This window comes from Mchenga conophoros, linkage group LG5 (assembly GCF_057382185.1).
Source record: "Mchenga conophoros isolate Kocher_MC1m ecotype Shallow Benthic linkage group LG5, M_conophoros_male_GT1.1, whole genome shotgun sequence".
Lineage (NCBI taxonomy): Eukaryota > Metazoa > Chordata > Actinopteri > Cichliformes > Cichlidae > Mchenga > Mchenga conophoros.
In genome coordinates, this window is record NC_140530.1 from 15372482 (window position 1) to 15385546 (window position 13065).

A 13065-nucleotide genomic window follows, 5' to 3' on the forward strand; every position below is an offset into this window, starting at 1 on the left:
ACTGGTATCGAATAAAATCTAAACGATACCCATCCCTACCAAGGAGTGGCTATAACCTTGGATGATATAATCATAAAACCAGTATAATATAACTGATAGCTGGCAGTTATTCAAACCTGTACATAAGATGCAAGCCATCATGAAGAGCTGATATAAAGGTAACCACGTTAACCAAAAAAAATGCTACTTGGACGGTTTTTATTATTATGTTTTAGGATAAAAAACGAAAACTCAGCAAAGTTCTATAATCTCTGGGACACGGGTCAGTACTTAATGGCTTATTACCACTAATTCATTAGAATTTTAAGCAAAAAAAATCAGAAAAGGTGGATCGAAATTGCTATAAGATTAAAATAAATACACAGCTGGGAAAGCTGCAGCCAGTTCGGTGACAAATACGAGGGATATTGAGCAGAGCACGGAGCAGCGGTGCAGCAGATGTGGGTCAGCAAGTAAACAAGGGAGGAGGCAAGGCTCTCGTGGACGACGATGCGCGCTCCCGATAATAAACCTCTGACGCCTTCATCCGGGAACTACTACGAACTCGCTCTCCAACATGGCGGCGTCAGGTGAGGTTTATGTGGGTGAGCGATCCGGGTTGGTTCGGGGGAGAATTTAAGAGGATTTTACTTCAATTCAACTTAACACGTGAAGTTTGATGGTTGTTTTTTCTTCGCTTTATCGCTCCGCGTCGTTGTCTCGTGTGTATAAAAGGGGTTCCCGGTTGTTTTGGGCTCGGTAAAGACGATACTGCCAGACATAGGCGAATGAACGGAGCAACGACTAGCATAAATGTGAACGTTGTAACCTCCCGAGAACTTGTAGCATTTACCTCTGGGCACGGTTACTGCGGCTGCTGAAGTCCGCTTTTGACTTTAAGCGTTGTTGTGCGCAGTGGACGTGGTTGACAGGCTGTGAAATGTTCGGAACTGCGTGCAGAGCTGGCACATTGTATGACCGTAGCGGGTTTCGCCGTGGCGCTCAGAGCAAGATAAGCGCCGGGCGCAAGCGCGATGTGTGGAGGAGGGGTCGGGCCGAGGAGTCCGGGCTGCCCGAGGAGTCTCCCCACGTGTGCAAGCGTGGCTGCCTGGTGTCGGTGTTTGATGAAATGGGGCAGCTGAGCCTGTTTTGGCCGCATTCTAAACACTTCCCTAGCTCCTTCTCAACTTTAAGCTATCTTTTTTTCCCCAGCCGGCCAAGTCCTGCGCGATTGATGGCGCACTTGGATCGTAGCGCTGCGACGCGAGCTAGGCCGTAAAACCTAGCCAGCTAAGCAGGGATACTTCCCCCGTCAGCAGTCCTTTGCTGACTAAGCCCGCATAGCCGCCAAGACAAAAGCGATCAGTGTATACGGCAAGCTAAAGACCCGTATAGTTACCCTAACAGTTTGACCGCGGGGTTGTAGTTTAAGAAGAAGACAGCTCCGCTGAAACTTAATGTTACGCAGCTCTTAGCTCACCAATGTCACATAAGTGAGGATCGCTGAGCAGGCTACCACAGCTAATATTTTTGCTTGCTGGTTTTGCAAAGTACAAGCGGTTATAGCCATTTCGATCAAACCTGACGGCCGTAAACAACAACTTAGTGTAATATTCTGGACCAGAGCTGTAAACAGTCTTTGTTGGTCTCTGCGTTTTTGTGGGTTTTGAAATAATGTGTGCAAAAGAATGTCCTGACAGCTGGGATTTTCACAATAAAGCTCCCAGCCAGCTTTCTCACCCCCTATTTTTTGTTTTTGTTTTTCCAAGTCAAAACCTGCATCATGAACTGTGTGCGAGCCCCCCTCCCCATCTCCCTTGGGGGCTGGTAACTGCTGGCACTGGGACACACTGTCAAGAATATTCTGTGGTCTGTGCATGATTCAGTCAGTCAAACCTCAAAAACGTGTTGCAGTAAGGTTGTTTTGAAATCGTTATGGTTCTCACCTGACTTGGAGCTAAACAGCCTTTTCTGGTCTGTTGCACAGTGACGGTTGGACAGGCTGACCACTCCCCATTCGTGTGTGTGCAGTTTTGGTTTTTTGTAGCAAAAGAAGTATTTGTTATCACACGCACACTGGGGCCTAGAGCAGGGCGATATGGCCAAAAATATTTATCACGATATATATTTGAAAATTTGCGATAATGATATAACCGACGATATAATTGATGCGAGACAAAATACAACTCCACAACATTACTAGCGCAAAAAGACAACCTTCCATTTATTTTCACTTAAACAAGAAGCTGGTTTTTATGTACATTAAAGCTTTATAAAAATGTAACAGTGCAAATGCAAATTCCTTGCTGAAAGTTTAACCAAAAGGCATTTCCAGTAGAAATGGGCTGACATATCCTGAGCATAACCATGTATAATATCCACTGAAGTTAAAAAGAGGTGCTTTGCAACATTAAACTGCAGTGTGCAGTACGCATTTTTCGGACCATAAGGTGCACGGGATTATAAGGCACATTAAGCGAAACAAAGCAGTCAGATAAATCAAACTTTATTAAACTCATTCTTCTTGCTTCCTCCACTTCTGTACCATTGATTCATTAATGTTGAATTCTCTGGCAGCTGCTCTATTCCCATGTTGTTGCAGTATATTAATGACTAACCTCGTATTGTGGATGGATTATCTCAGTTGTTCTCCTGACTGAAGTTTGGTCCGTTTACAGTATCCTGCCATGCGATTGCATTTGTCTCTAACCATGAAGAACCTTCACGTTAACTTTTATAAGTGGAAAAGTGTTAGTGTTCGTCCTCCAGCTTCACTGTTTATGTTATGCTAACATAGCTGTGTCGCTAGCGATCACGTAGCACATCATTATATACCAGCTAGCCCAATTTCAGTAACCCTACAAACGTCACTGCTGTTTAGTTTCCTGTCTTCATTTATGTTGGAAGTGATAGCAGAGCTGTACGTTTGATTTTTTTCAGAAATCTCTCAGTCAGAACGTGCTATATCATGCTTAGGTAACTAGTGAAACTAGCGAGCTAACTTCCGCTAGCTTCCTGCTAACTTCTAACTCCGTTAAATGTAATACATTTTGTTTTCATGGATGCCTGGAAGTTAAACTTTATAGTTACACCTGGTAAAGCAGCAATGCTGATCGTTTTATTAAAGATGAAAGAATTTAGACAGTTTTTAACTCTCAGTGATGCTGCAGTGTTGTTTGACCTGAAACATACGGAGTTTAGGACTCAGATTACTCCCAGATTTAAGAGCATCTTAGTCCGACAAATACGACAATAACAACGGCCGCTTGCATGTTCTGCAAAAAAATGTGCTTTGTTGTGTATCTGACGGACAAACACCAAACCAGTTCCACATCACTGAAGTTGCACCATTTTTACAAACCAATTCTGGTTCATCTGTTTCACTCAACAATCGGCCATGTGCGTATGAAAACAAAGGCACTGCGCATGCGCGTTTTACTCATATTCTATCGCGATATTTCATTTTCCTATCGTTGCCTAACATTATACCGGTATTACCGTGAACGGTATAATATGGCCCAGCCCTACTGGGGCCCACTCTTATCTTGCTTGGTTGTACATCATCTCACTACTAAACCTTAAAAATAGTGTCACCATTTAAACAGCAGCTCTCATTTAAGGTAAAAACATTAGGTTTTGTTTTTTTTAAACTGTTGAGATGCTGCAGTTTCTGATAGTTTAGTCTGCAGGTATTCCATATGTTACTTTGTAAGTTACTTCCATAGAGAGACGTCCACAATGGGCAAGGTAACCATGACTTACTCTTGTGTTCTTCCCTACAGCTAAGAAGAAGAATAAGAAGGGGAAGACCCTCACTTTGACTGACTTTCTTGCGGAGGACAGTGGAGGCAGCAGCGTCGCCCCCAGCTATCCGACCAAGTCCACAAGCTGGGCGGATGAGACTGATGACCTGGACGGAGATGGTGAGCACACACTGAAATGCACACAGTGATCGGAATATCTTAGCAGCGTTTCACAACAGTAGGTGAACTAAAAAACGGTCTGCATTATGTTTCTTGGTAACGACTGTTTAGCTCTACCTTTTCCCCTTAACTGCAAATTCAAAACCTCTGAATTGAAGGCTGCAGTGTTTGTCTGAGCTATTTGCATTTGAAGAAGCAACCTGCCGGAGTGATTTGTGGTAACAAAATGGTCAGTGTAAGTCAGGTTAGCTATGCAATCAGTAGGCAGAGATATCCTTTTAATTGCATAGCTGTTGATTCAGTCACATGTTTTAAAGGAGATATTATGTATGACAAGCCAGTCTCAGAAATGCCCTGAAAGCAATTACTGTAGTAAAATCGGTGTGCTCGCTCTCTCTTGTTCAGAAGATCTTTTAGATTCGTTGGGAAAATTGAAGAATGTGGTCAAACTGGCGATTCTAGTAACACATGTAGTCGAACATGTGGCAGGATGTGAAATGTGCTGCAGAGTGTTTAAATGAAAATGAGCTGGGTGAGATATGAATAGATATGATATGCAGATATAAATGTCTTGTAATACGAGGGTGATAACACTAATCCAAGCTGGGGGTAGTTACATGAGGCATGTATTTTATTTATAAGAAAGTATTAATTAACATATTTACCAAGTCAAAGTTTGGTTTTTATGCAGCGTCAGTGGCAATGCCCTGTTTGTTTGTATGTTAATTGTTCCAGCTTCTATGTTGAGACTAGGCTATCTACACCATACCTGAGTGTGTGTGACCCTTAAACTCCAGTTTGTGTGACTAATGTGATTGCTGTACACCATATGAGGGGCGTTTGTTTAGAAAGAGAGGAGCTGAGATGATGAGACAAACTGATGCGTAGTCGAGTCATTAAGGGGAATGCAAACGCAGGCCAGTTTGCGCAAGCACTGTAGCAGGCAATGGCACCTAATGTTTGTTTTTTTCTTAAGTGTTTGCATTATGTAAAACGGTGATTTCTATGCAATGAGCTCTCTTGTTTTCTCACAGGTAACCCTAGTATAGGTAGCTTCTTTTTTTTTTTTTTTTTTTTTTATTTAAGTGAAAGCATTTCATGAATTTAGGAAGCTCAAATATTAGCTTTTATTTGAAGATTCCTCCAATGTCTCTGCAGTCTCGACTTCCTGGCACACGGAGGAGGACACGTACAGGGCACCACCCATCGACCGCTCCATTCTGCCTACAGCGCCTCGCTCAGCTCGCGAGCCCAATATTGACCGGGCCAGGCTCCCCCGCAGCCCGCCATACACCGCCTTCCTGGGAAACCTGCCCTATGATGTCACTGAGGACTCAATCAAAGACTTCTTCCGCGGCTTGGCAGTAGGTTTAGCAAGATATACACACAGCCATCACTCATAATTGTATATAACAGCCAAGGCAAATAACATTTAGGATGCCAGCAGTTCTGTGTGTGTTGGTTTTGCAGTTTCAGTTACATTTCAGGTTCTCAGATCATCACTTTAAAGTTAAACGTGTGGCTAATTTCTGAAGTTTCAGTCCACATCTACGTGGGGCTGTCCACACAACAGCAAGATTGAATTTGCATTTTAAAAAAGAACAGGATGCAGAGGTCCACTTTGTTATTCTGTTTGTTTTCACACTTGTTCCTCAACGTGTCACATCAACGACACAAAGTTTTTGTTGTTGTTGTTGTTGTTGTTTTCTGTTGTTATTTTGCATTTTGAAAACTTGGGTAGTGTGTTTCTGTTGTCATGAGTGTAATTAGAGCGTTATGTTATTAATCAATGTGTTTCACTTTAACTGTCTCTGTGTCCAGATCAGTGCAGTGCGTCTGCCTCGAGAGCCCAGTAACCCAGAGAGGCTGAAAGGCTTTGGTTATGCTGAATTTGACGACGTAGAATCCCTCCTCAGGGCTCTCAACCTCAGCGAGGAAGTAAGAGAACCTGAAGTTGGAAAAGACACAATTAAACAGTCTGAGACTTTCACCAAAGTGCAGGAAGGATCAGTAAATAATAGTTGTAACAAACTACTTCTTTGCTCATGCCAACAGAACCTGGGCAACCGCCGGATTCGTGTGGATATTGCAGACCAGTCAAATGATAAAGGTACACTTTTATTCCTGGACATTTTGATCATCTCTGCCTCTGCAGTCACGCGCCGCTCCATTGCCCTCGTTGAAGTGTTCGATAATTTAACACAGCGTCTCCTCTCCTTCTTCACATCTCAGAAAGAGACAGCGGACCTATGGGTGGTCGAGACCGAGGTGGGCGAATGGCTGACATGGGTCCTGACAAGACAGACAGTGACTGGAGAGCTCGACCAAGTGCGGATGCTGATGATGGACCTCCCAGGAGAGATGATGCCTTCGGAGACAGTGAGTCTAATATGCTTCTGCTGGAGCTTTATCACGATAGCATAAGATTCCCTCTAAAGAAAAAAATATACCTAAATAAACAACAGAAAAACAGAATGCTTTGAGACTATTTTTTTCCCCATTTCAGTTTCACAAATTGAAGCATGAAAGTTTAATTTGAGTATATTGACTGAACTAATTAATTACAGCAAGTCCATTAAGTGGCTTCTTTTGCACTATTTTGTGAAACCTAGCCTTAGCTTTATGTCACAGCCCTGGTTTTCAGCTTTCAAACTGAGGAGCAGGTGTTTTTTTGTTTTTTTTATTATTATTATTTCTTTGTCTTTAATTTTGAATTGTTTATATAAAATACCTGTGTGGTAACACCATCCAATCAGCTGTTCAGTGTGTCACGTCCCATTACTTTCGACCTAATGCAGGATCACGTGACCGTTACGAGTCTGATCGTCACAGAGATGGCCAGCGGTGGGACAGTGATCGTAATGAAGGAGGTCGTTACCGGGATCGCTATGACAACAGGGACCGCAGAAACAATGATGGAGGTTTGTTTGTATAAGTTCTGGAAACTGCTTCTTAGGCACAAGATCCAGATTACTTTAACATTCTGATCCCAAATAAATCTTTATTTTTTGTGGTTGTATTTAGTGTTTACAGCGTTCTGTTTTCACGTTTCTTTTTTGGTCTGCTGTCTGTGTAGGTTTCGACTCTCGTAGTGGTGGAGGAGGTCGTCGTAACTTTGGTAGTGGTTTCCGCCGTGATTATGATGACAGTCAGGGTAGCAATGATCGCTACGGGGACCGGGATCGTTACGGAGATCGAGATCGTTACGGGGACCGGGATCGCTATGGGGACAGGGATCGTTTCGGAGACCGGGATCGTTTCGGAGATCGAGATCGTTACGGAGAACGGGATCGTTACGGGGACCGTGAAGACCGGCACGACAGGCGTGAAGAGAGGGGTGAGATTTCATTGTATAAATCCTATCCTTTGTCAATATTCTTAATTTTCAGGAAAAATCTTGTTAAGTTGTGCATTTGTGACGTATGTACTTTCATCTTTTCCAACCCTAGCTCCTCAGCAAAGACCCAAGTTGAACCTGAAGCCTCGTAGTGTACCTAAAGAGGAGGAAAGCGCCGGCAGTGGTGGCACTTCACCTGCTGCCACTTCAAGCTCAAGCAGCAGGGCCTCGTCCATCTTTGGCGGAGCAAAACCCGTTGACACAGCAGCAAAGGAGAGGGAGGTGGAGGAGAGGCTGAAGAAGGAGGAGGAGAGACTGCAGAGACAGCTGGAGGAGGACAAAGGCAGGGGACCGGACAGAAAGATGAGGGACAGGTGAGCGGGGAGGCTGATGAGTAATGTTTGAATGTAGTAGTATTGTACATTTATTACACCATTAAATTTTCTGCCTTTTTTTTTCCTCAAGCACAAGTAAATTAGATCTAATGCAGAAATGGGAGAGCGCCTTTTTTATTTTCAAATGTTAATGATTAAGTGTTTAATGCTGACGCATCCTGTGGAGACTTGTACAGCTTGTACAAGCCCTTTGCAGCCAGAGTCTCTGTTAAATGGACTGATGCTCAAAGTGCTTTTCTGCTGCTTTACCCCAAGCCTCATTCACACACATTCATACAAGTGCTTTCTTTAACTTAACATTCATGCAGATGCACCGGGAGCACTTTGGGGTACAGTACCTTGGAGGAGCCAGGCATAGACCATCGATCCTGGCAATTAGTAGAGCCACAGCCGTTGTCGCTGTTGCATTAGAATCCTTCACTTCTGTTTTTGCAGCCATCCATCCATTTTCCTCCGCTAATCCGGGGCCGGATCGAGAAGCCCAGACCTCCCTTTCCCCAGCAACCTCCTACAGCTTGTCCGGGGGAACACCCAAGCGTTCCCAGGCCAGCTGAGAGTTATAGTCTCTCCAGCGTGTCCTGGGTCTGCCCCGGGGCCCCCTCCCGGTGTGACATGCCCAGAACACCTCGCCCAGGAGGCATCCTTGTCGGATGCCTGAACCGCCTCAACTGGCTCGTTTCGATGTGGAGGAGCAGCAGCTCTACCCTATCTCTAAGGGAGAGGCCAGCCACCCTTCAGAGGAAGCGCGTTTCTTCCGCTTGTGTCTGCGATCTTGTTCTTTCGGTCACTACCCACAGTTCGTGACCATCGGTGAGGGTAGGGACGTAAATTGACCGGTAAATTGAGAGCTTCGCTTTTACACTCAGCTCTCTCTTCACCACAACAGACCGGTACAGCGTCCGCATCACTGCAGCCGCAGCACCAATCCGTCTGTTGATCTCCCGCCCCCTTCTCCGTCACTCGTGAATAAGTTCTTGCAGCTCAGTTTAATTTCTGAGATGTTTATGGCATGTTTATAAGATCTGCCTACAACTTGACGGACACTCAAAGCCTCATCTTGTGATTCTTGAAGAGTTCATGGTAGATTTCTGAGATGTTCTTTGGTTCACTGTTCTGTTATAGCTGCAACTCGCCTTTCACGTTGGTCTTGATTTGACTGCTTGACATTTACATCCAGAATTTTCAGATGTTTGTCTGTGTAATCAGTAAGTTAAGGCCTAACAAGTTGCTCAAGTTTTTACATAGTAGCAGTTCCAAATATTTGCATGTTACACTTTTTAAAATCTCCTCGAAGGTAAAAACAGCAACTGATATTTTTAATATCTGTTTGCAGCAGGGTTTGTGTTCACGATTGTCCACTGCAAAAATCTGCTAATCATGTCATTTGCATAGAGCAGAACTGTGAGGGCTGAACGCTTGCTCTTGCTTTACGATTGGTCGGGTCGTCACATTGCACTCGAAACAGTCCGTCTCAGATGCCCCACAGTCTCTGCAAAAACTCAGAAACTTGTTTGCTTGGCCTTTTCCGTGTTTTACCCTGTTTTGCTTAAACCCTGTTACCCCATTTGCAGTTTACAATCAGCTAAAACATGTCTTAAATTTTGTTTAGTTTTAGTGTTGCAGTGTTTCAACTGTCCTTCCCCTCATGTGGTGTGAGCACTTTGCTTGAGTAGCTACACTGAAACAAAGTGCTTAAAATAGTGGTTTGGGTTTCAGACATCAGTGGTTTGATTTGCATAATGTACCCAAAGGTCTAAAGGAAAGAAAATAAAGATTTTCTTTTTGCTTTTAGGGACCCGAGCTGGCGCAACGAGGAATCTCATACTGAGCGATCCCGCACAGGAAGTGAGTCTTCACAGCAAGGAAGCACTTCTGGAAGAGGTGGGATGTTTCTTCACTCGCTTCCTTTCTTCTTCTCGATCTCTCCTTCGTCTTTGTCCTACTTGGGACTGAAACACTGCCTTCTCCCACTAGGGTCACGGTGTCGAGATAGCGAGCGCTCCGGTGAGAATGAGGTATTCAGTGGGGTAGAAGGTGGCTCCACTTCCCCTGGGTCCTCATCCCGGCCCCCCTCCACCAGCTCTTCTAAAGAGCCATTGAAGGTGATGCCTGCACCTCCTCCCAAGGAGAATGCATGGGCCAAGAGAAGTGCAGTCAGCACAGGCTCTAATGAGGGCGATGGTCGAGCTCCGACCTCCCCGGTCTCCCCAGGCGGTTCAGCTCCTCCCAAGTTCAGGTGAGCACTCACTGAATGAAGCCTGCAATGTTTAAATTCTGCTCTTGAATGAATGAATGAGTAGATTGTAGTAGATTGAGTAATTGATGCTCTGAATTCCCTACAGCCTTAATATACTTTGCCTTGACTGTTCCTCCTTTCCTTTTAGCTCCTCAAGTTCTGCAGATGAAAGAGGATCTGGAAAGGGTAAGTGCTAAACACAGTGGGATTTCCCCCACTCCGAAAACAAGTTACCAGGGTGTCTCCATCGATTACCTAATGAAGAAATCTTAGAAAAGCACAATCTGACTGAAGAAGTGAAGCAGAAACAGTATATTGCATGTCTTAATTGAATACAGTGAGTAATCCATCTCATTCCATGCTGGAAAAGTAAACTTTGTCACACACTTGCGTTTGGTTAGGTCTTCCAGTCAACGAGGTGATATTAGGAGTTGTGTTTTGAGTTTCCTGTCCCCTTTGACTTGTCTGGCTCTTCTCGACATCATCAGTGTATGGTGCACTTAATCAGCTTCAGCTGTATTTGCCCATCTGTGCTCTGAGAAACAAAAAAAGCACAAAAAAACAGCTGAAGCATTTGCACGTGCTTATAGAGTACATCTTGTAAGTATTGGCGCCTGAAAGGTGATGACAGAGTGATTTTTCAAATTCTTGAGTGGTCCAGGAAAAAGAGCTGGGAACTTCTTTTTGTTTTGTTTGTTTGTTTCTGTAGACTGTGAAAAGCACAAGATTCTCAGAAAAAGGAAGTGGAATAGTTCAGGACTTCATTTGTTGTCGTGCAAATGCTTTGTTCATGCATTTAGCAGATTTCCTTAGAAAGTGTTTCATCGATTCACTTGCTCACTTACCATATGTGGTGTGCAGCTTTTATCTGTGCTTTCCACACTTACTAGAAATTGTGCTGAACGCATTTGTCAAAGAGTCTTGCTAGGAGCGGGTCCTGCTCAGAACGTGCATGCCGAAACACTACAAGAACAATAATATCTTCATGGCTGTGGTGCCACAAGGTGGCTCTCACTATTTTCTACAGTTTTGGAACCTTTTGGCACATTTTGCAAGCCGGCATCAGATTTCTCAGAGGCCCGTTCTTGTAGTGGGGGCAGTTGTGCACCTCTCATTTGGCCCTATATCAGTGACTAACACATTTTGAATCCAACCAAAGTAGCTGTTTATGCTGCAGTGCGTTGAGAGTGTAGTCTACTGTACACCGTCCACCAAGCCCCCCTTGACTCAACTGTCTGGCTTCTTCTTTAAGATGAGAACAAGGCTGATGGTGTGCGTCGGGACCGGGGGCCCCCACGAGCACGAGGGGGGCCTGCAGGGCCTGGAGCTGGGCGGGGGCGAGGAGAGGGGCCCAACAGAGACCGAAGGAAGGAGGCAGACAGGTTAGCAACTGCAAAGTTCTTAATGAGACAGGGAGGATATTTTTCAGGCATCTGTGCTCGGGTTACACAACTGATGGTGCTTTGTGGTTTGTTTTTTCATTTTTATTTTTTTTGTGGGTCACTGGGAAGACAGGGTTTCCTGGTGTGCACATGAATGCTTTATCTGTGCTACACCAAATCATCATGATCCCCATATTGTAGCACAAGAAATAATTCATGTCAGAACTACATGAATCAGAACTGAAATTTCTGAAATGGCTGTTAATCTTCAGAAGACGAAAACGAGCAGATTCCTCTTTATTTATTTTCACCTGTGGCCATTAAAGGTTTCGCAACTAGTTTTTTAGTACAGATACTTCCTAACGTCAGCATTCACTCTGACCTTTAGAAAGGACAACAGAAGAGACCGAGACTCCAGACCACCCCCAGAGCCAAAGAAATACGAAGAGACCCCAACCCCCGTAAGTCCTGTAGCTCAGCCACATCAAAATTTGTGCAAAGTTGCACTGTGCTGTCAAAGTACTGATTATTTTTCTTATTTTGTTGCAGAAGTTCAGCTCAGCCAGTAAGTACGCCGCTTTGCTAATGGATGGTGACCAAGGAGAAGACGCAGATGACGCCGATTAGAGGGAAAACAACGAGATGCAGAGAAAGCGATGAATGCAAGAAGAAAAAAATAATAATCTCACATAGCGTATGGGAAAAAAAAAATCTCCTCACATGGATGTGGCTCCTGGGAAGGGAGGGGGAATCATCACCCCTCTCTGTTTTCCTCCTACAAACCTGTCCTTTAATTTCAAACCATTCACCCATCCCTCCTCCCCCTGCTCCACCTTCAGGACTCTTCAGGTTCTAAAGAATAGTCACATACTGGACTTGTTTTAAATGGAACAGAGGAATACATGACACATGAAAACGTGATGGAAAAGATTGAATTAATTGTAATAAATAAATGGAAAAAGTGGGGAAAAATGATTTTTGTATATTTGTGGATCACAGGCGCATCTAATGACTGAAGATGGAGCTTATAAACGTGTTTTGGTTTTTTTTTTCTCTCTCTCCTTTATTGACTTTTTAGAAATGCAAAACATCATTGCAAGCCCTTCTGTATACGTTATTAAATAATTTGATGTTATAGAGTATTTAAAAAAATAATATACAAGTGTACTGCTGAAATTTGAAAATCCTGTTTTCCAGTACTCATTATCAAGAGCATTGAGACAAAACCTGCTAATTTAAAAATTTTCCAATCATGTGATTCACCATTCAACAAATAAGCTGGTCGATGGTGTTAACAAAAGGATTCCCAAACATATTTTTGCAGGATTTATATTTTCACAGTTGCAGGGAAGGAAGGAAGAAAGAAAAAAGCCACCACACAATTTTACCGTGAGAATCAATTAAGTGCCATTATTACAATCCCCATCATTGTACAGATGTCCCTCTGTTTCTATACCTTAGAATTAGACCAGTTAAATGCTCATGGTACTCCAGTATCCAGTCACGTTAACAGATCTGTGTAAATCATTCATTGCCCCTGAAGGAGTACAAATCTATGGAGAAAGGGTGGATTTGCTTGGGGGGGGTTGTTCATGAGGTTATATGAACCTGTCTTCCAATTTGTAATAAATTGGGGTCATCATGTGAAATCAAATAGTATGATTATTAAAGTTCTAATGTGGGAAAATGCAACTCCTCCCTGCTGCCTTTTGTTATGCTGAATGGGCAGCACATACTCTCGTAACACCTGCGGGATTTACCATCACCCGTGAAAACACGGTCGTCTATATGCTGAGTTGCTTCAACCAACTTT

At 43.7% G+C, this 13065-nt stretch overlaps 1 protein-coding gene across 2 annotated transcripts; it reads left to right on the forward strand.

Annotated features, from left to right (window-relative positions):
• The first annotated feature begins 484 nt into the window (after window positions 1-484).
• eif4ba (eukaryotic translation initiation factor 4Ba) lies at window positions 485-12227 on the forward strand. 2 transcript variants are annotated; one of them, XM_085273531.1, is made up of 15 exons: window positions 485-569; window positions 3762-3902; window positions 5061-5266; window positions 5724-5840; window positions 5958-6012; window positions 6135-6281; window positions 6701-6823; window positions 6979-7239; window positions 7352-7613; window positions 9427-9515; window positions 9609-9870; window positions 10019-10056; window positions 11123-11252; window positions 11641-11713; window positions 11802-12227. In XM_085273531.1, the coding sequence occupies exons 1-15, from the start codon at window positions 557-559 to the stop codon at window positions 11877-11879; spliced, it is 1995 nt and encodes a 664-aa protein (XP_085129657.1). In that variant the 5' UTR covers window positions 485-556; the 3' UTR covers window positions 11880-12227. The 2 variants fall into 2 exon arrangements, with proteins under 2 accessions (XP_085129657.1, XP_085129658.1); XM_085273532.1 differs by lacking the exon at window positions 11123-11252.
• Window positions 12228-13065: the final 838 nt, after the last annotated feature.